We start from the raw sequence: 23,549 nt of genomic DNA, 5'->3' as shown, positions 1-23,549 counted from the left end.
CAATTTTGTTTTAAATTTTCAGGAATGTAAAATTGTATGCTTCACAAAACACAGAAAATTAGTAGCCTTTGACTGCAGTATCAGTGAGTCACAATCGAAATTAGTCAAGCCACACAAATACCTGGATGTGACAATTCACAGGTTATGAGATGGAATGATCACATAATTGCAATTGTAGGTAAGGCAGTTAGCAAACTTTGGTTCACTGGCAAGATACTGGAAAACATTCAGTCTATAGACTTACTTCATTTTTTCCAGAAGACTGCATTACATCTTAAAATATTGCTCAAGTGTGTGGGAAGCATTCCAAATAGGACTAACAGATGGATATTCAATGTACACAAAGAATGCAGCATGACTGGTGATAGGTTTGTTTGGTCAATGGAAGAGCATCACAGAGATGCCTAAAAAAACTGATATGACAGATGCTTAGTACAGATGCAAACTACCCCAAGAGAATCTGCTTACAGTGTTTCAAGAACCAACTTTAAGTGATAAGTGCAAGAATATTCTTCAGATTTTTACCTATCAATCCCACAGGGACTGTGAAGACAAGATTAGACTAAGTTCAGCAAACATATGGCTTTTAAGAAGTCCTTCTCTTTGCACTATATATACAACTGGAACATGAAGAAACCTCAGCATGTGGTTGTGCTAAGGACTCCCTGCTGTACACTTAACACTGCTATGCAGAGTATGTGTGTAGGTGTAGATGAGTGAGATGATCTTTATGTATAGAAGGGCACTTCACTACAACTCCCTCATTACAAATGTTGTCATGTGCTACAGGGTAGTCTATAAAGAAAACATATTTTTTCTTTCTTCTTAAATCAGTTTCTAAATAAGGAATTAAGGATAGGACATGATCAATTTAGTTATAAATTGGGTGGAATCTAACTTTTTGCACTAGAGTTAGTGCATCAGTTGCCAGTCTTGTTCTGTACAAAATCAATACTGTAGTTCAAACAATGTGAATGTGATGGAGATCAGTGCCATTGGTTTGTAGCTTTGTGGAAGGTCTGGGTCTCTTCCCTGCTTTGAGCAATACAGTAATTTCAGTTTTCCTGAAGAATGACTATAGTCTGTTCCCATTCCAACATGCAGCTATAAAAAGAAGCAATCCAGCATTTAGTGGCAGATCCACAGTGTTTGAGTATTTGTGTAGTTACTCAAATATCCCTTCAAACATTGCAGCCTTTCCATTTCAAAGGAAAGTTTCTGAACATCTACATCAATACTTTGCAACCCATCTGATGGTATCTCATGAAGGGTACTTCCAGAACCAATAACTGATCATCCCTGCCCTGTTCCATTTGTGAGTGGTGTGTGGAAAGAATGGTTGTCAGTAAACCTCTGTATTAGCACTAATGACACAAATTTTCATGCTGTGATCATTTTGTGAGCTGTATGAAGGATGAGTAATATGTTGTTCAACTTTTCATGGAACATTCTCTTTTGGAATTTTGATAGTCAACCTTTTCATTATGCACAGTGCCTCTTAGCAACATCTGCCACTGGACTTTGTTAAGAATCTCTGTAATGCTCTCATTCTGACTAAATGACCCTTTGATAAAATGTGCTGCACTTTGCTGGATCTTCTGCATCTCTTCTATTAACCCTATTTGGCATGGGTATCAGACAGATGAGCAGTATCAACAATCAGTCAGACAGATGTTTTGTAAGCCACTTCTCTCATGGATGAGTTACATTTTCTTAAGATTCTCCCTATGAATCTCAGACTAGCATCTGCTTTTCCTGCTGTTTGTTTTATGTGGTCAATTCATTTAAGGTCACTTCGGAAGGTTACTGATAGATACTTTACAGTAGATACTGTGTTCAGCAATTTGTTGTCACTAGTACAGTTGTACAGTAGTGGATTTCTCCTCCTACATATGCACTATGTGTTACATTTACTTATGTTCGGGGTCAACTGCCAATCCCTGCACCATTCATCAATGCATTGCAGGTTCAGGTCCACCTACAAATCAATACAGTCTTCTGGCATTGCAAACTTCTTATAGATAAATTCATTATCTGCAAACAGCCTTATGGCCATTCTCTACCAGATCATTTATGTACATTGTAAACAGAAATAGTCCTACCACACTTCCTTGGGATATTCCTGAAATTACCTTTACATCTGTCAGTTCTGTTCTGTTAAGTGTGATGTGTTCAGTTTTATCAGCAAAGAACTTTGAACTTTTAAATCCAGTTAAAAATCTGGCCCCGTTTTTGATGTCAGTGATAAAGGCCTACAATTACGAGTGTCTTTCCTGCAATTCTTCTTGAAAATAGGAATGACCTATGCTTTTTTCCACTTGCTAGATACCCTTAACTGCTCCGGAGACTCATGATAAACTGGTACTAGAAGGGAAGTAAGTTATTTCAGATAATCTTTGAAGAATTCTTTAGGAATATTGTCTAGTCCAGAAGCCTTTTCACTACTAACCAACAGCACCAAGAAGTGCACAAAGAGGAATGTATCTTGGTGGAACAACAGCCTGGAAACCCAGAGGAAACAGGTATGTAGACTGTTTAACCTTGCGAGAAGGAAAGGTCAATGGGCAGAATATTGGGAGGCTCTTGTCAAATACAATCTTGCAACCAAGCAAGCAAAGCAGGCGTCCTGGAAGGTATTCTGTGAGGAGGTAGAGGGTATGGCTGTTCAGGCCAGACTTCACAAAATCCTCACTATGATACCTACTAATCCAGGAGGAACTTTAAGGAAAGAGGATGGGAAGTATACAGGGGCAGCACATGAAATGCTGGGACTACTCCTCAAGACTCATTTTCCTCAATGTACTCTGACAGACAACATAGACCAGGATGAGATCCCTGTGGGGTGATGGGAACATTCTAACCATTCAAGTCAAATGGTCCAACTGGAATTTTTCCAGTGCTCCTGCAACAAGCAGGAGTGAATTTAATATGATTCCTATGCAGATTATTGAGGGTTATCCTAGCAGCAGGAATCCTTCCTAATGTCTGGGGGGCAGTGAAGTTTGTCTTCATTCCAAATCCAGGGAGAATTGAGGAAAACTGCTCAGTGTGCATGTTAGGGAAAGGAGGTTAACTAGGGTCCCTCTGTGCATAAACCAACATGCATACCAACCAGGAAAATAGTGTGAAACAGCACTCCACCAACTTGGTGGGAAGGTGGAGAAAGCACTACACTTTCAGGAAATAGCCCTCTGCATCTTCATGGACTTTGAAGGGGCTTTTAGCAACATGACCTTCAAATCCATGATTAAGGCAGCAAAGGTGCATGGCTTGGAGACCACCATTTGCAGGAGGATTAGAGCCATGCTTAGTGGTAGAAAGGTAGAAGCCACCATGATACTAGGAAAAATGCTAATCCACACCACCAGAGGCTGTCCACAAGGAGGAGCCCTGCCTCCTCTAGTGCAGAACCTTGTAGTGAATGCACTCATTGTAGAATTAAACTCTAGACAGTACTTTTTCCAGAGATATGGAAACAAACTTGTCGTAGTAATACTTCGCAAATTTTCAAGTACAGTCATAGCTAGGGCACAAGGAGCATTGAACATTGTGCAAAATTGGTGCAGGAAACAGGATCTAAGGATCAATCCTAAGAAGGCTGTTGTAGTACCATTTACGAGGAATCAGATCCAACACACATACTGGAATCTTGAGCTTCTCAATGAAACTCTACCAGTGAAGGGGATAGTGAAATATCTAGGGGGAACCTTGGATGAGAAACTATTGTGGACCCCTCATGTAAGGATCACTGGTTCCAAGGCAAAAGGTACTCTAATGAGTACCAGGAGAGCTTGTGGTAAAAACTGGGGCTTAAGCTCCAAGAGGATGTACTGGATACACACCATAGTAGTAAGACCTGTAATCACTTATGGAGCTACAGTGTGGTGAAAAGAGGTAGAGCAGCAGGCAGCTACTAAGTAGCTTGCTAAGGTGCAGAGATTGGCCTGCTTAGCCATTACAGGTGGAATTAGCAACACACCCACTGCTGGGATGGGAAACATGCTGGGCGTGCCCCCATTACACCAGTGGGTAAAGATGGAGGCAGCAGCTGGAGCACAGAGGTTAAGGACTGACAAAAACTGGAACTCACTAGGGTATCCAGGATCTCACACTAAAATACTGGGTGAGGTAGACATAGATACGGTTGGGGAAATCCCAGCCAACTATGTATTAAGTCCCAGCTGCTTCAATAAGCCTTTCAATGTAGTAATTGGAAGTAGAGAGCTCTGGGAGAACAAATTTCGACATCATACTGGGGACATAGTCTGGGTCACTGATGGTTCAAAAACAGACCAAGGTGTTGGGGCTGGGGTGTACAGAGTGTAGCCAAGGCTAGAGAATGCAATCTCTCTAGGGAAGATGGCCACAGTGGTTCAAGCAGAAATATCTGTTATCAAGGTGTGTGAGAATTTGTGGAGGTGCTACAGAGGTCATTGCATTTTCATTTATTCAGACAGCCAAGCAGCTCTGAAAGCACTGGCAGCCTCTGCAACAAGATCAAAGATCATGGCAGAATTCCACAAAGTCCTTGTGGAGCTAGGGGAATGCAATAGGGTAAACCTATTGTGGGTCCCTGGTCACTCAGGAATTATTGGTAATGAGTAAGCCAATAGGTTGGCCAGGATAGGGGCAATGACACCATTTATTGGACTGAATCCTATCCTGACAACCACCAAAGTGATGATAAAAATAAAACTATGAAACTGGACAAGGAGACCACACATAGAATATTGGACTAAGGTCCAAAGGCAAAAACTTGGCAATGTATTGATGTCGAAGCCATGTTCTAAGAAAAGTCTCTCAATCCCGGGCTTGAACAGGAGAGAAATGAAACTCATGGTTGGACTATTGACAGGCCATGGGAATTTCAAAAAACACCTACATATATTAGGGATAATAGAAGACCCCAAATGTAGGATATGTGGTGTGGGCAAGGAAACTGCATCACATTTGATCTTTAAATGCAAGGCATTGGAGATTAAAAGACACAGAATATTTGGATCAACAGACTTGAAGAAATTCTGTCTATCAAAGCACTGGTAAAAGATTTCCTTGCACTGTTCAAGGGCATTGGGTGGCTTTACTAGAGACACAAGGAATGATACTGCATAATAAGCTCTGTTTCGGTGCAGGCAGCAGCAGGCTTGACCAATGTTGTTTTTGCTTCCCTGATAAAATCAAATGAAACCAGCTGTAGTTGCTTTTGTATTCTGTGTTCAGTTATCTCAATATCTGCCATTTCAGCATTCATTTGATGATTAAAGGGAGGGTTTGTATTATGATTTTTCATGGTGAAACAATTTTGGAAGATTGAATTCTGTATTCTGTTTCGGCGCTGGTATGGACACTGTGTGCTGAATAGAAGATTTCAAACCAATTGCTGATTTTACATGAGACCAAAACCTCTTTGTTGGCAAATTTGCACTTTTCAAATTATTGATCACTTATCTCATTGTCACTTCTTCCAGCTTTTGTTTGACATTTACATTCTGATCTCTCTTAAATTTGTGATGAAGCTCTCTTTGGTTATGGAGAAGTTTTCTAATGGCTATAAAACCCTGGTGTGCCTTTCCCTTCCCTTTAACACCTTGCACAGAATGTCCTTGTCTGAGACATAGTGAACAATAATTTCTAGTTCTCTCCAGTTGTGTTCTATATCTTCATCCTCAGCACCAAATATTTTATTCTGACTACTAAGATACTCAGCAATTTGTATCCTGTCACTCTTGTAAAGCAAAACCATATTCCTACCTTTCTTAACAGTCCTTGTAACACCTGCAGTCACTGATTCTATCAGTGACTTATGATCACTGATGCCTCCTCTGTGTTAGCTGATTTGAAAATTTCAGGTCTGTTTATCACTAGAAGGTCTAAGACATTACCTTCATGAACTGGTTATCTGCTTGAAGTAATTTGTGGAAAAAAATTCAGAACAATGTCACATGAATCCCTGTCCCTGGCACAAGTTTTGATCGCATATCTTTCCCACTCTATACTTGGAAACTTGAAGTAATCCCCCCCCCCCCCCCCAATGCCAGTAGAATAATTAGGAAACCTACTCACAAAATTCAGCAAGTACTCTGTGAAGTGGTCTAGCACTACATCATCTGATACAGATGATGTATGAAAGCATCTGGTTATCATTTTTGACCCATTTTTAATGCTTAATTCACATTTAGAATCAATAATAGCCTCACCAGATATTACCAAATTCACTACTGCAGTAAATACACTGCCACCATTGATGCCTAACCTATCCTTACCATAAACATTCCAATGTGAATTATGATTTCATTGCTGTTCACTTCCAGTCTCAACCAACTTTCTGTTTCTAACATTATCTGGGCATTATTACTATTTTAATAAATGATATTAATTCTAGACCTTCCCAAGGATGCTCCAGCTGTTTACTATCATCATATTAAACCTTTGTATTTCTGATCTGTGAGTATGAATTTCACTTTGAATGATGTCACTGATCTGTCTTCAGTTTCAGCAGCCAATTCATCACTGATCCCAAGTGGATGAACCTGAGAACCCCCGTGTTCACATCATATGTACTCTGTAACCCTATTAATTGCTTCCTACATACAGTTCTATTAAGAGGGACCCTAAAACTCTCCACCCAATAGTGGAGGTCAAGAAATTTGCAAACAATACCATAGCAGAATCATCTGATTCTTTGGTTTAGACCTTCCACTCTGCTGTAAGTCAGACACCTTCAATTAGCCCTGAGTATCATGTTACAAGTAGTGAACTTAGCCTGTGTTCTGTGTGTGATGGTGGCTGCCTAAAACAGTTCAGACATCCACCAAAAGGAATCGAAGACGGCCTCAGAACCCAAGTGGAAAGCATCATTCATGCCAAAATCAGACACAATTTGCTGCCAATTGTACCCACGGTGCTCGACAGCCTCCAGCGGAGCCTGCTCCACAGCCATTGGTGGAGCCTGATTCATATCTCATGTGAGACTCCCAGCAAACATACCAAGTGCACACTGGCATTCTTTCACAAACTGCCTACTATTTCCCTGGTAGGCTTACATTGGAGCATATCCACCCTCTGTAATTGTCTGGACTGGGCAGTAAAATCATCCAAAAAGAAAATTCTATTTAATGGTGACAGTAAACAAAAGGACAAACAGCCACACAAGTATAATTTTTCAGAACCAGAGAGAGCTTCCTTTGTCAGACAAAAGAGAGGAAATAGTCCTAGGCATAAAGCCATTCATGAATTTGTAGCGAAATTCATCCTCAGCCACAGGTAAAGAAAGAAATAGTTGAACACAATGAGAGGGAAAGTAACAAAAAATTTCTAGAAATAGATGAGATCTGAAAATGTGGAAACTAAGAAGTAGCTGGTAGCAGAGGGATATGGTTAGGACACACTAAAAACAGAGGTCTAGATTTTAAAAAATGGACATAACATAGTGAAAGGCAGCAGGTAACAATCAAGAAGAAATTTTGATGGAATGGAAGGACAAATACTTTTTAACATGTTAAAAACGTGTTTGGTGCCGGACATTAATGAAGAGTGCTCAGTTTGACCCAACAATATGTCCAGCATGTTTAATGAATATACTCTTATGTTGATACAACTGTGTTGTTTTTCAAACCTGTCAGCTCCACAATAGTGTATTTTTCTTGTTTATTTCTTGCTTTGTAGACTATGATACATTTTGCTCACTTCCCTGATGAACTAATTCTTTTCAGTGCACTAGAGTAATTTTAGAGTAGTTTACATCATGTATTTCTGTTCAACCAATCTCCTTATTCACTATGTTAGCAACATCCATTTTTGTGTACCATGTATAATAAATTCTCTTTTTTTCCTAATTTTTCTAGAATATATTATATTATTCTCCCATAAACATTTTACTTCAACTGTACTTCAGAGCACATATGTTAGCGTCAGTCATTTTTGTGTACCATATATAATAAATTTACTTTTTTCTTTTCTTAATGCCTGATTTTTCTTGAAAATGGCAGTCACTACTCATCATACAGGGGAGATGCTGAGTTGCAGATAGGCATAACAAAAAGACTTTCAGAAAGTGAGCTTTCAGCCAACAAGCCTTTTGTCTTAAATAGACAACATACACACACAAACACACTCACACAAATACACACATATGACTGCAATCTATGGTTGCTGAGGTCGCAGCAACCAGACTGCAGTCACGTGTGTGTGCGTGAGATGTTTGCGTGACTGTGTGTGTGTGTGTGTGTGTGTGTGTGTGTGTGTGTGTGTGTGTTGTCTGTTTCCAATAAAGGCCTCAATGGCGAAAAGCTCACTTCTGACAGTCTTTTTGTTGTGCCTACCTGCGACTCAACATCTCCGCTGTAGGATGAGGAGAAACTATCTTTTTCGTAATATTGTTACATTCCATCTTGGATTTTCCTTTGTGGATTTTTCTTGAATGTGATGGATTTTTCTTTTTCTCCAGTAAACATATTATTCCAACTACACTGCAGAAAACTTGATAAAACCAACCTTTTAAAAAATTCAGCTGCTTCAGAAAGAGTTCCTTGAAATGCAACTCTCCCTTCTGCCAGGAGTATCAAGTGATCAAAGAATCTGAATACTTCTGAAGAAGGCTGATGGACAGAACAGATCACTATCTTGCCTCTTGCTGCAAGAGATTTAAGCTTCTGTATCATTATTTGAGCATTGTAGCTGTCAAGTCCAGTGGTAGGTTCATCACAAAGAAGTATAGGTGGATCTGTTAACAACTTGAAACAATGCCAATTTAAGTTTAAAAAACTAATTTCACATTGTTAGTGAATGACCATTATCATTTTAAATTGCAAAACAATTTAAACAGTTATCAAATTTGTAACACCTCAAAAAGGATAAAACTGTAGAAATGAATAGGTTACAGAAGAAGCACCAATACGGGCAACAATATAACCACAAATAAATATTTGCTTTTCTTTCATCCTGCATATTGATAACAAAAAAAATAGTATATACTGAGATATACAGGGTGTTACAAAAAGGTACAGCCAAACTTTCAGGAAACATTCCTCACACACAAATAAAGAAAGGATGTTATGTGGACATGTGTCTGGAAATGCTTAATTTCCATGTTAGAGCTCATTTTAGTTTCGTCAGTATGTACTGTACTTCCTTGATTCACTACCAGTTGGCCCAATTGAAGGAAGGCAATGTTGACTTTGGTGCTTGTGTTGACATGCGACTCATTGCTCTGCGGTACTAACATCAAGCACATCAGTACGTAGCATCAACAGGTTAGTGTTCATCACAAACGTGGTTTTGCAGTCAGTGCAATGTTTACAAATGCGGAGTTGGCAGATGCCCATTTGATGTATGGATTATCACGGGGCAATAGCCGTGGCACAGTATGTTTGTATTGAGACAGATTTCCAGAACGAAGGTGTCCCAACAGGAAGACGTTCGAAGCAATTGATTGGCGTCTTAGGGAGCACGGAACATTCCAGCCTATGACTTGCGACTGGGGAAGACCTAGAATGACAAGGACACCTGCAATGGACGAGGCAATTCTTCATGCAGTTGACAATAACCCTAATGTCAGCATCAGAGTAGTTGCTGCTGTACAAGGTAACGTTGACCACTTCACTGTATGGAGAGTGCTACGGGAGAACCAGTTGTTTCCGTACCATGTACAGCGCGCGCAGGCACTATCAGCAGCTGATTGGCCTCCATGGGTACACTTCTGCAAATGGTTCATCCAACAGTGTGTCAATTCTCATTTCAGTGCAAATGTTCTCTTTACGGATGAGGCTTCATTCCAACGTGATCAAATTGTAAATTTTCACAATCAATATGTGTAGGCTGACGAGAATCCACACACAATTGTGCAATCACATCATCAACACTGATTTTCTGTGAACGTTTGGGCAGGCATTGTTGGTGATGTCTTGATTGGGCCCCATGTTCTTCCACCTATGCTCAATGGAGCATGTTATCATGATTTCATATGGGATACTCTACCTGTGCTGCTAGAACATGTGCCTTTACAAGTACGACACAACATGTGGTTCATGCATGATGGAACTCCTGCACATTTCAGTCAAATTGTTCGTATGCTTCTCAGCAACAGATTTGGTGACCGATGGATTGGTAGAGGCGGACCAATTCCATGGCCTCCACGCTCTCCTGACCTCAACCCTCTTGGCTTTCATTTATGGGGTCATTTGAAAGCTCTTGTCTACACAACCCCGGTACCAAATGTAGAGACTCTTCGTGCTCGTATTGTGGATGGCTGTGATACAATACACCATTCTCCAGAGCTGCATCAGTGCATCAGGGATTACATGCAACAGAGGGTGGATGCATCTATCCTCGCTAATGGAGGACATTTTGAACATTTCCTGTAACAAAGTGTTTGAAGTCATGCTGGTACATTCTGTTGCTGTGTGTTTCCATTCCATGATTAATGTGATTTGAGGAGAAGTAATAAAATGAGCTCTAACATGGAAAGTAAGTGTTTCTGGACACATGTCCACATAACATATTTTCTTTCTTTGTGTGTGAGGAATGTTTCCTGAAAGTTTGGCCGTACCTTTTTGTAATACCCTGTATATAAGGACAAAGAGAAAATGACTCAGCACTGAGATCAGTGAATACTTTTTCTCCACATTGTTAAGTTTTGCCTAACTAGTGTCAATTTGGTTTGCTTACAGAGCATTTTTTAGCAGTCCCAGTTTGTGTGTTTTGTTTTTATGGATAAACTGGAACAATTTGTTAGTGAGAAATGTGTGCCAGATTGAGCATTAATGTACAAGTTTTAACAAGTTTCTTTTAGTCTCTGCTGTAACCAATTATGGTTTTCATTCTCTTCATACACATTATGATGTGGAATATTTTATGCTCTTACTCACATAGCCAGATTTACACTCATAGGTCAGTCTGTTGAATTTATTGTTGACAGACATATTATGATGAAACGCATGCATTGCGAAACTTATTAATTGCCTCTGTTTCCTACATTCTCTGGTCCAGATGCCATCCAGCATGGCTGGCATGTTGTGGAACTCTAGGTCTGTCTCCTTCTTTTTATCAATAGAAGACAGACTGGTTATGATCTGAATATTGTTTGATGCTTTATGACTGCTGATGCTCTTTCCTGAATATGCATGCTGAAAGATGTTCCTGTTATTCATAACATAATTCATACGTACTTATGTCACACTCTTATTTGTATTGGTTCATTGTATAGGACTATATTAGCTTTTGGTAATGTTTTCCCACCTTTCCTGAATGTCATTTGAACTGTCCTTCCCTTGTTTACTTTTAGATCATTTTCATTTGACCAAGTGTCTATTTCTTGTAGCGTCTTCTGTGCCTCCTCTCTTACTGCTGATCCTATCACCATATCCTCTGCATACAGAATCTCTTTATTATGTTTGTCTCATCTGCTTTATAGATGTTAAACAGCACTGGACTCATAGGGTCACTTTAGAGAGCTCAAACTGTAAATATAATTTTCTCTGAGACTTAAACATTGACTTTTATTTGGATCAGATTTCACTCAAGGCGTATCTTGATTGTTCTCACAAGTTGATCTCTCTCTCTGGTCAGTCTTTCCATCTGTTTGTTAAGCCCACACTGGAATATTTGCATTTACATACTACTCTATATTCTGCAAACCATTGTGAAGTGCATGGCAGAGGCACTCTGGAATATTTGCATTTACACACTCTATATCCTTGCGAGTTGATCACAGTTGGATCAATGGAGTAAGAAATAAACAAAATAAATAAATAAATAAAATAAACATACACATCTACATTCTGCAAACCATTGTGAAGTGCATGGCAGAGGGTATATCCCATTTTACCAGTTATTAAGCGTTTTCCCATTCAGTTCATGTATGAAGCATCAGAATAGTGATTGATTAAATGCCTCTGTGTGCTGTAATTAATCCAGTCTTGTCCTCACAATCCCTGTGTGTGCAATATGCAGGGGGTTGTAGTACATTCCTAGAGTCATAATTTAGAGTGGGTTCTTGAAAGCAAGTAGTCTCTCTCAGGATAGTTCACATCTATCTTCAAGAGTCTGCCCATTCAGTTTCTGCAGCATCTTTGTACACTCTCCCATGGGTCAAACACACCTGTGGTCATTCTTGCTATCCTTCTCCATACATGTCCTGCTTGGTATGGGCCCTACACAATTAAGCAATGTTCTAGAGCAGGTTGCACAAACGATTTCGAAGCAATCTCGTTTCTAGACTGATTGCATTTCCTGAGTGTGCTACCAATAAACTGAAGTCTGCCACTTGGTTTACCCATGACTGAGCCTATGTTATCATTCCAGATCATCTCCTTACAAAGTGTTACACACAGGTATCTGCATGAATTGGGTAATTTCAACCATGACTCATTGGTATTATAGTCACAGAATACTACATTTTTTTTTCCATTGCAGACAATGTACAATTTAAAATTTCTGAAAGTTAAAGGAAGTCGCCAATATTTGCATCACTTTGAAATCTCTTCAATATCTGATTGGAATATTTATGCAGCTCCTTTCAGACAGTACTTCATTATAGATAGCCATCATTGGCAAAAAGTCTGATACTATTAATATTGCCCACAAGGTCATTAATACACAACAAGAACAGCAAGGGTCCCAACACTTTTCCCTGGGACACACCTGATGTTACTTCTATGTATGTCAGTGAGTCTACATCCAAGGTAACTTGCTGCATCCTCCCTATCAAAAACTAATATGTTGTCATAAAATACTTTGTTCTGGTTTATTTACAGCCAAGAGAAATACGCTCAAAATTGGTTCAAATCTTCATTAAGGGCTTGACAAAACTGCAACCACAAGTGAAAATACCAAGAAAATGCACAACGTCATATTGAATGATCAGTGATTAAAAGTGTGTAAAATTGCTTACCACTAAGGCCTATTGAAGGAAAGTACAGTAAATTATACAGGCAAATGCTTATGGAAGATGAGCAGTATGTTTATGAAATGATCAGAAGCTAATGTGAAAATTAATTGCTATAGGAATGAAACATAAGTTAATTACTTCCTCCCAAAAACTAAAACAGTAGAAACAACAGTGGGGTTGGAGCAAGAGACCCAACACCAAAAAGAAACATGAAGTAAACTTCATTTTGTGGCCAAAGTTGCATGAGGTATGAATTGGATACTCTTTATTGATTATGCTTTTAAGTATAAAACAGTACCTGGTGTGTAGAGAAATTTTATGCATGAGTGGATGATAGGTTACTATTTTCGATGTGAAAACAGGATATTACACAGAATATACCTCATTGGAGTATGTCGGCAGGTCTGCAATGCCCTGTCATAGGCAGTAGTTGAGTTTTTCAAGGTGTGGTTGATTTTGTATATGAAGAGAATATTGGATGATTCTGATCAGCCCAATGAGATATACTGTTATATACAAAGTATACCAATTTTTTTATATAAGCTTATCAATGTACTGATTTTATTTCAATTTGTTGTCTATGTGATCAGCAAGAAAGTTTACAGATGGAAATGTATTTTAACAGTTATTTCTTGTCCCTAGCAGTTAGTATTAGGTTTTGTAATTACTTGTTAAAAGAAAAATAGTTTGACTGTTTCTATGAACCTTCAAAGCTTGCAGTTTATGCATTGTACCTATCTTCATCTAAACTCAGCATATTTCTTTCTTTGACTAACATCCAATACTTTTCTTCTACATAGCCGGCAATTATTTTTGTCCATATCTAATAAATTATGGAGATTAGTCTGGTAAGTCTGTAGGTATTTATGTCTTATTTGTACTCTTTCTTGAACAACAATAATCATAATAGTTTTCCACTTCATAATGGTGTTACTCTATAGAAATTCTAACAATTTAAAATCCAGGATGGAATCATGACAGTGTTATGAAAAGGACAGATGGCTGCTCACTGTTTAGAAGAGATGTTGAGTTGCAGACAGCACACTGAAAAGATTGCTGTATGGCTTCAGTGTCCAGAGACAGTGGTTATGTGTGTGTCAATTGTGTTTTTGTAAATGTGTGCATGTTTTCTACTTTAGAAGAAGGCCTTTTGGCTGAAATTTTTGAATGCATAGCAGTCTTTATGCCTGCCTGTAACTCAACGTCTCCCTTATCTGGTGAGCAGAAATACCTCCTTTTCATAACATTGCACATAGAAATTCTTTAAGTTATCTTGCAAGTGCCTTTTGTATCATTTTCCCCCTACTTTAACCAGTTCCATTGATATACCATTATTCCCTCCTATAACATCACTGTAAGTATTGGTTTTAGTAAAAGACTTAATTCCACTCGCCACATGAAAAAGTGATTTCATGAACAATCAAAAGTGTAATTATTAAGCTGCACCTTTTTTTAATGTTTTAATCTTACATCTATCAGTACATTACATGCAGATCAGTTATTCATTACTTTTGAGTACCAGAATTATTTCAGTATCTACAAAATTTGATAATTTATATCAATAGACAGTACGATCCATCCACACAATTTGTAATGTTCCAATCAGGACAGCACATAACACTTGAAAACTTACCTCAATAGCCAGCATCAGTCTTTTGAGCTCTCCTCCAGATATCTTGCTGAGTACAGTATCAGCACAAGTGGAAAGGCCTAACTCACTGACAAGACTGTTTATCCAAGTCTTTCGAGAACTTGCACTAATTTTGCTGTCCATTCGCATACGTGCCTTATCAAAAGAATTTAACAATGTTTCTTAAATATTTTTCTCATGTTGCTTTGCTTGTGGTTCATAAATAAACTTAAAAATATTATTGTAATGGTAGATTAAGTACTTTTACATACCATGAATAACAGATGCTCATTCACAGTTAGTGTGTTAAAAGCAATATTATTTTGTGGGACAAAACCAGAAACTTTCATCATCAGTGATCTGGTAACCAAATGACCATTTAGATAAACTTCCCCACTGATCTGACCTGCAACATTCAAGCCACAGTAGAACATCATCATCAGATGGTAAGCAGCACTTTCTTCACGTATAAAAGTTTCTCAGGCAAAGGAAGAAAGAAGAAGATGTCCACACTCTAAGTATATATATTTAACTAACTAGTTTAGCACCCCCTACTTCACTGATGTAGACTGTATGGTAAGCAAAGAGTTTTTTGTTTTCCTTTAAGCAAATTTTTATGCTGTTCACCAGTTTCTAAACTTTTTAGATTAGTTAAGGCCCTTGAAGTAAGGTTTATTCTGAATGTACCTCTGACCAAAGAGCAGTTCTGATAGCTGGAGTCCAAAGCTTTTGTTAATGATGCCTTCTCATTTTTATGGTGATGTTTCCACAGAGACTTTCATCCCCTAACACAAATTTCTTTATATCAAACAGAGAAGTGAAATACCAGATTTCAGAAATTTAGCTTTAAAAATTTTTAATAGAACAAAATCTTTTCTTAAAAATTTTCAACCCTAATTTCACTCCCTTAGGGTGTAAATTTCCAAAAACAGTGAAACATGTATTTTCTTTATTTCTAACAGAAAAGCAAAAACAAATTTTCATAGAGTTAGCTTTGTAAACGCTTTCATAACAAAATAATATTTTCATAAAGTATTGCATCCTCTATTTCACTCCCTTAGGAGTTGAATTCCCAAAAACACTAACCAAGTAGTCAAATATCAGTTTTCATAGATGCAGCTTTAAAATACTTGAGTAGTTCTTTAATAATGATTTGTTTTCAAAAAATCTTTCACCCACATTTCACTCCTTAGTGGCTGAATTTCCAAAAATGCAGAAACACATATTTTTTATTTGTGAAGAGAAACCAAATACCATTTTCTGTAGTTCTGTCTTCAAAATTGCCTTAGTAGTGACATATTTTCAAAGGGCCTTTCATTCCAGATTTCACTGCCTTAGGAGCGGATTTTTGAATAAAAAGGGAGATTAGGTTTTAAATGCTTCAGTCATTGAGGTAACTGAAGACAGAGCACAAACATGAAATGAACACTGAATAGGAAGGAACTACCGTGGCATATGCATGAAACGATTTATATGAACATTGAATACATAACCAGGATGGCGGGACATGGATTTCAACCATTCTCCACCTCTGTCATGGAGAACTTGCATCTTTCACATGTCAATGCTGTCAAGAGTCTGAGGTCACCAATGGACATTAAACACTGTGTCAAATGACCAACACTTTATCTTACTAGGACAAGGTCTGTGAAACTTCAGTTTTATGTGAAACTAATAACTTGCAGTGTATGAACACCAAACTATTATCCCTTCACTGTACTTTATGTTTGCTACTGATGGATAATGTGAGCAGAATTTTTTCATAGAGTTTCTTACCTTTTAGGCGATTTCCTATTGCTGCAAGTAATGTTGTTTTCCCACCTCCACTGTTAAGAATTTAAAAGAAATATTTGAAACCATTCTTATGGTAATTCAACATCAGAATATTTCAGTAGAATTAGATAACAAATTGCATACCTTGCACCCATCAGAGCAATTAAGTGTCCTCCCTCAGCTTTGCCTGTAACTGAACACAAGAATGAATACACACTTCAAATTTTTTCCTGTAAAATTCAAGTTATTTTAGACTTGATAACTTATTTTGTACTCAAAAATGTACACTGTAACATGTTACTTTTCAGACAAAGTTCCTACTTTTCTATTTAAATTAATCAAGCTTTTATTTGATATGATTTATCCTGCTAAGTACATTTATTTTCACAAACACATGTCAAACTAATATATACACTACAGCTCAATATCTGAAGTGATATTCTTTTGCAGGGCACAATGCTATGACTCCTACACACCCACAGAGCTACATTCTCCTAATGCTGTGACCCAACTAAAGTAAGTAATCATCTTGGCCAAAGCTATGTGCACTAAAGTGGTAAGTGAAAGAGCAGACGGGGAGGGGGGGTTGGCTGTATCAAGCGGAAGGGACAGGAGCAAAAGGGTGGAGAAATAAAGGACAGATGGGTCTTTCCATGTTGCAGGCAGTGGTTATTGCACACTAGACACAGAAATACATAATACACACACACACACACACACACACACACACATATATATATATATATATATATATAATAGAGGGAAACATTCCATGTGGGAAACATATATCTAAAAACGAAGATGATTATAATAGAGGGAAACATTCCACGTAGGAAAAATCTATATAAAAACAAAGATGATGTGACTTACCAAATGAAAGTGCTGGCAGGTCGACAGACACACAAACAAACACAAACATACACACAAAATTCAAGCTTTCGCAACGAACTGTTGCCTCATCAGGAAAGAGGGAAGGAGAGGGAAAGATGAAAGGATGTGGGTTTTAAGGAAGAGAGTAAGGAGTTATTCCAATCCCGGGAGCGGAAAGACTTACCTTAGGGGGAAAAAAGGACGGGTATACACTCGCACACACACACATATCCATCCACACATATACAGACACAAGTAGACATGTCTGCAATTCTGGTGAATAGAAATATGGTACAGGTGCAATCAATGTTCATGTAGCATTCTCAACACCAACGATTTCAAGGTTCCTGATTCTCGTGCAATTTGTCTGCTACTGATGTGCGGATTAACCGCGACAGCAGCTAAAGCACCTACTTGGGCATCATCATTTGTTGCAGGTCGTGGTTGATGTTTCACATGTGGCTGAACACTTTCTGTTTCCTTAAATAATGTAACTATCCAGTGAATGGTCCGGACACTTGGATGATGTTATCCAGGATACAGAGCAGCATACATAGCACATGCCCATTGGGAATTTTGATCACAATAGCCATACATCAACACAATATCAATCTTTGCCACAATTGGTAAATGGTCCAGTGTATCATGGAGCAAATACCGTCCGCACTAGTGGAATATTACATGATACCACTTACTTACACATTTGTGACTATTACAGTGTCATCTATCACAAAGCGAAAAAAAGTGGTCCAACTAAAACATTCATATTTCTTTATGTACTACACGAATATGTAATAAAAAAATGGGGGTTCCTATTTTAAAAAATGCAGTTGATGTCCATTTAACCTATGGCAGTGCCTTCTAGTGGGCCAACCATGGCTCCATCTGGTTTCCTCCTTCAAGCTAGACGAGTTTTGTTCTTTGTAGTTTTCCGTTTGATGCTTATTTCGTGAAATATTTGGCCCTGTCACTACAAATGGACCACCCTGTATATATATATATATATATAGTGCTATACCGAGACCATGATGAGATGGGGCCCTGCCAAGGGGTGCAGCCCAGATGATTGCAAAATATGACAAGAAAAAAAAAATGATTTAAGAATTAACACCCAGAGGTACATTAGTTCTCCTGAGCACGTTTAGGCTATAACAGATTTCTGCCATAGAGAGGAGACGTTTCTCTCAGCCTGACAACCCAAGACTCTAAACTCATGCTGTTGTCAAGGTCATTTTTTTCCAAGTAGCTTTTTAAAGACATGGCTAAAACTGAACAGGTGCACCACTTGGGCTGTGTGTCAGCAATGCACAGCTACTGACTATGGAGGTAGCTCATGCTCGACTATTGAGTTCTTGCTGCTACTTGGCCACAGTACTGTAGGATCTCAAAGGTTGGTGAGCTGGCACTGAAGTAAGTGTGCTTTTTGACAAAGGCTTTTGACTTTTGCCAGTTTCTCCCCACTGAAGACTGTAGTGAAACAGTTTAAGCTGGAGTGCTTGAAAATAAATGAAGCTTTTTGCAATTCTGCTAAGGGTACCGAGTGTAGAGAATCAATTCCCTTAGTATGGCTCTGCACATATACACTCTCTCTCTCTCTCTCTCTCACACACACACACACACACACACACACACACATACACACACACACACTCACACCACAACACATTTTTTTCTGAACTAGGCTGTTATGGGACCTTTATGATTATCATCTAGTCGGCAAAGTCAAAATTCTTGGCTCATAGGTATAAGTATAATCCAGTTTGTGTTCATTATATCAGCACAAAATCAGCAGGTTTGTACTAGGAAATGACATTAGTTGGGCTAGTGCAGTTTTCATCTTAATCCTCAATGATTTGTCATTTATTACTGTCCCTCATTTTGTTGTGTCTCTCTTCAAATGGATTAATAGTCTCTTCTTCTAGTAATTTCCCAGAGTGATGGTCATTTTCTGTAAGCATTCTTACTCTAATCAAAAGTGTAAATGATGTTTTCTTGAAGTGTCTGTGTCTCATTGAAATGGTAGCACATTGCACCATTTTGTATCATGTGGTTGGATTGTAAATAATAATCTTAGAGTCCTGTAATTGTTAAAATTTATTCAATACTTCCCACCCTGCAGTACTCTGTTAATTGCTTTTGGGGTTTTCTGATTCTAGCTATTGACCCATCTGTGAAATCAAATACCATATTTACAAAGCAACTTAAAGCTCTACATGTTACTTCCTAGTGTCAGAACGGTGCTTGATGTCATAGGAATACTCTTCTGAGATTAAAGTTCATCTAGCAATTCTTGCTGAGAACATTCATTGTCTTTTGGAACACAGCTTAGTTGGTTAGAATTTTAAAATATAAACAAAGTAAATATACACAAAATTTCTTTAAGGCATTAACAATGATAATGACTTTGAGATGGTAACTTCTGTAATTTTCATCTACAGGGATTGTTTATTTATTCACATAAGAGGTTAATTGAAATCTATCATGATCTGGAGATTTTTGTAATAACACAGCTCCAAGGCCTTCTTTGTCTTCATCATTTTGCAGTTTAGTTTCATATTTTTTCTTGTATATTTTTAAAAATGGGGCAGTTAAATTATGTCTTCAAATGCCTCAGACACTCGTTTCTTCTTTCCCTGGAACTTATATACCTGATTACTCCACAATAAAACACTCAGGAGTTTGGCAGTTGTAGACACATTCAAGATATACTTCTGAAAGTATCCTATTCATCCTAGGAAACTTGTATTGCTGTGATAGGCTTTGGTCTGGAAAGTCTGAATAAATCTTGCCATCTCAGAAGTCAAATTGGTCCATGTTGTGTGACATACTTGAAAAAATCAACTGTTCCCTCCCAGAACTGGCATTTTGCACAGTTAATTTACTACCCACATTCTGCTGCAGCTTTCAACATGTAATTAAGTATAAATTTCTCAGGAGATAATGTCTAAGAAACAGCATTTATAAAGTACTGGGAAACTGCAGGCCAATTTGATAATCCAGATGGATCTTTCTAAACGTGAAGCTGTTCCAGATTTGTCATAAATGAAGTACGCTTTTGGGATTTCTCTTCAACATCAATGTCAAAGGAGCTATTCTTGAGATCTAGTGTGAAAAACACTCGTCCTACTGTTTATGGGGCAGTGGATCATAGTTCTGATTAATTTTCTATAGTGTATAGAGACACAATGTTCTCTCTCTCTCTCTCTCTCTCTCTCTCTCTCTCTATCTATCTATCTCTTTTTTTCCCTCCAAGCTTAGTAACGTATTCAAATGAATTTGGTTCAATAATTCTTTTATCAAGTTGCACCTAGACTTACAAGGGAACATTCCTATGTGTAAATAAATGATTTTGATGGAACTTGGTGAGCGTGTAGAAGAGGTAAAATAATGCAACATGTATTTTTTTGTTTGTGCACAATTTCACTTCTAAGGGGTAAAACTCACACTGAAAGATAATTTGACATATTATATTTGGAGGAAATATCATTGGAACAATGGTACATAAAAAATGTTTACATATAAAAGTTGATGTGTAATTAACATTTTTCAAAACTATATAAAATCAATTTTTTGCTTATCAGTAACTTTGTAAAATACCTCTCCATTATTAATTAACTTTGATAAATGAAAACCTTTGTTATAATAAAACTTAAAGAAGCATCGAAGGTACATACAGCCACCTGTAATTAGGCTAGTTTCTATACACCATTTTGGGAAAACACGCTGTACACAATATGCTGTCAGAGTATTTTTAGTACAACTAATTAAAATATTTAAACATTCATTTTTTGTGTACAGCTTATTTTCCAAAAATAATGTTTCAGAAACCACCTTTATTACACACGGATGTATGTGGCTTGAAATCTTCTTTGATTTAAGTTGTAACATTGTGTTCATTTTTCAAAATGAATTGATGGTGATGGGTTATTTTGCAAAATTTCAAATCATCACAAAAGCTGATTATGCAGTTTTCAGAAACATTGACTGGGTATCAACTTTTACGCAAAAATTATTTTTTGTATGTCATCATTTTTAAGACATTCCCTCTAAACCGAATATGCCAAATTACAATTCAGTATGTGTTTTACCCCTTAATACTGCATTATTTTGTCCCCTCTATATACACACCAAGTTTCATGAAGATAACTTTTTACACTTGAAAATGTTCTCTTATTTGTTGTCTTTCTTTCCCTCGTGGTGAGAATATTCTGGGTCTTGCATTGGTAGACTTTACCTTTGCAAGAGAGTAATTAGTCATTAAACTTTGAACGTGTTCCTTTGTATTCTCACTAACTGAGCTTTCAATAGCTAACTATAGTCTTTTTGTTATAGAGATTCATGAGATGAACTTCCCCTTTCAGCTTCCTAAAAGTTTTTTTCCCATATCCTACCTAAATCTGTACCCCAGAACCATCAAGCACCTGCTGTTTTGTAAAATACTTGTAATAAAGTTGGTTTCCAAAGTAAATGAGCATTTTCACCCCTTGGCTTCTTCATGTATTCATTTGGGATATGGGCAATTTTGTAGCAACTGATGTCTCACTTACCCTTGCTCTTCTTGTTATAATCAATTGACCTATGGACATGCACACCAAAGTTTAAAACCTTTCAGTTTGGATCCCACAAACTGTGATTTTCTTGAAAGTTTCTGGCAGATTAAAATTGTCTAACAGACTGGGATTCAAACCTGAAACCTTACCTTTTGCAAGCATGTGTTCCACCGATTCAGCTATCCAGGCACAACTCCCAATCTGTGCCAACAATTTTTTCCAATTATTCCACAGAATTTTTGCTTTTGCTGAAATTATTTCACATTTCTATGCTATAAAACAGAACTTTTGTTTTCAAATTGTCATCTTTCTCATACTGGAATAGTATCATAGTCAATATTGCCTTAGCTGGCAGTTCATTTCATTATAGAAAATACTCTTGAATAACTTCCCTTTTCTTCTTTCACAGAGACTACAGTCTATTAATACTACAGCACTAATCTTCACGTCAAATTCATCTTGCAAAGCTTTCTTAAGTGTAGCCCACTGTATAAGATCCTTCTTTCACTGAAGAAAGAGGCTAGCGCAGCCATCAGCTCTTGTTTTCACACCATTAAAAATGCTGTCTTCCCAGAAAGATCTAATTTCTAACTGTATCTCTACTGATATCACCCTAAACAACGTAACAGTGCTCTCAGTGTCATGAAATGATAGCGAAAATTTGCATTGTTATTTACTTTTATCATTTTTTTCTGAACCCAAATCTTTTTTCCCCATTAGTAACCTGAATGTTGCATCATTACTCTTATGGGTAGCATCCTCATTATCATTTTCTTTACATTCTATATCATCATTCATTTTCACTGCAAATTTTCTGTACTGCATACATAGTTACAAATTTTGCCAGTGATTTAATTATTTATTCGAGTATCTATATATTATATACTTCAATAGCTCCAAAGTCAGTATCTGAAAAATGACATAGTGCCTTCAAGATAAAATAATGATAGGTTTTGGGATACAAGCACATAAGCATTTCACACTGTTGCAACAGATTTTCATTGGAAAGTGGTCATCTTCAGACTAAAGGCACATGTCACAATGGAAACTACTGCAGCATGTGCATTTAGTTTGAAGATGGTATGCTGCTCAAAACCAGTTACAGCATCACAAAATTCTTGAGTGTTTGTATAGAAAAACATATGAAAATAAAAGATAAATAATTTCTTAGTCTCATGGTTACAACTGAGCAAGGTGGCTCAGTGATTAGCACACTGGAATCACATTCAGAAGTGACTGATCACTTTCAAACCAACAAAGATCTTCAAAAAAATGTCAATCCTCATTTGCAATCATTGGTGGCAACATTTTTTGGAGAGGGTATTGCAAAGCTTGTCCACAGGTATGTTAAATGTCTTAATCTTTTCGGTGATTATGTTGAAAAGTAACTATAAGTGTACCAAACTTTTGGTAAAAAAATAATTGCTTTCTATGAACATGTCTTTTATTTATAGCCTATCTGAGCTTGAAAAAAAAAAAATGGCCCTCGTAACTTGTTTTTTACATGTGATCATACTGCTAATACTTATCTCTCATTACTCTCTGATGAGTCTACATTTTTTTCTTCTTTGGCATGCCATCTGTCTCATTAGCAGCAAAACCAGACATGCATAGTCAGAGTCCTGCATTTACACACTTCAAAAAAAGTTTTGTATCACCTCAGTTCCGAGATTTCCAGAACCTATACAGAAAATTGGAATAGAGATCAACATAAACATCATTTCCACTCTTTTTACTGCTCATGAAAACCACACATTGCATGTTGTGCCACCACCAAACAGCGAGAACTTCAGAGATGGTGGGCCAGATTGCTGTACACACCTGCACCTCTCGTACCCAG

The 23,549-nt window shown here is 37.6% G+C and overlaps 1 protein-coding gene across 1 annotated transcript in view; it reads right to left on the bottom strand.

Annotated features, from left to right (window-relative positions):
- The window catches only part of LOC124613311 (protein scarlet-like), a 117,655-nt gene that overhangs the window by 67,422 nt on the left and 26,684 nt on the right, over nt 1-23,549 (bottom strand). Inside the window, exons 3-7 of the mRNA XM_047142007.1 lie at nt 16,434-16,482; nt 16,293-16,342; nt 14,789-14,922; nt 14,520-14,672; nt 8,494-8,732 (exon numbers count right to left, since the gene is read on the bottom strand). Coding sequence (XP_046997963.1) covers nt 8,494-8,732; nt 14,520-14,672; nt 14,789-14,922; nt 16,293-16,342; nt 16,434-16,482 — 625 coding nt within the window. The remainder of the gene's footprint in view (nt 1-8,493; nt 8,733-14,519; nt 14,673-14,788; nt 14,923-16,292; nt 16,343-16,433; nt 16,483-23,549) is intronic.

The sequence above is a fragment of the Schistocerca americana genome, chromosome 4 (genome assembly GCF_021461395.2).
Source record: "Schistocerca americana isolate TAMUIC-IGC-003095 chromosome 4, iqSchAmer2.1, whole genome shotgun sequence".
In the NCBI taxonomy this organism is placed as follows: Eukaryota; Metazoa; Arthropoda; class Insecta; order Orthoptera; family Acrididae; genus Schistocerca; species Schistocerca americana.
The sequence above is the reverse complement of the archived record's forward strand: the minus strand, read 5'-3'. Positions and strand labels throughout refer to the sequence as shown.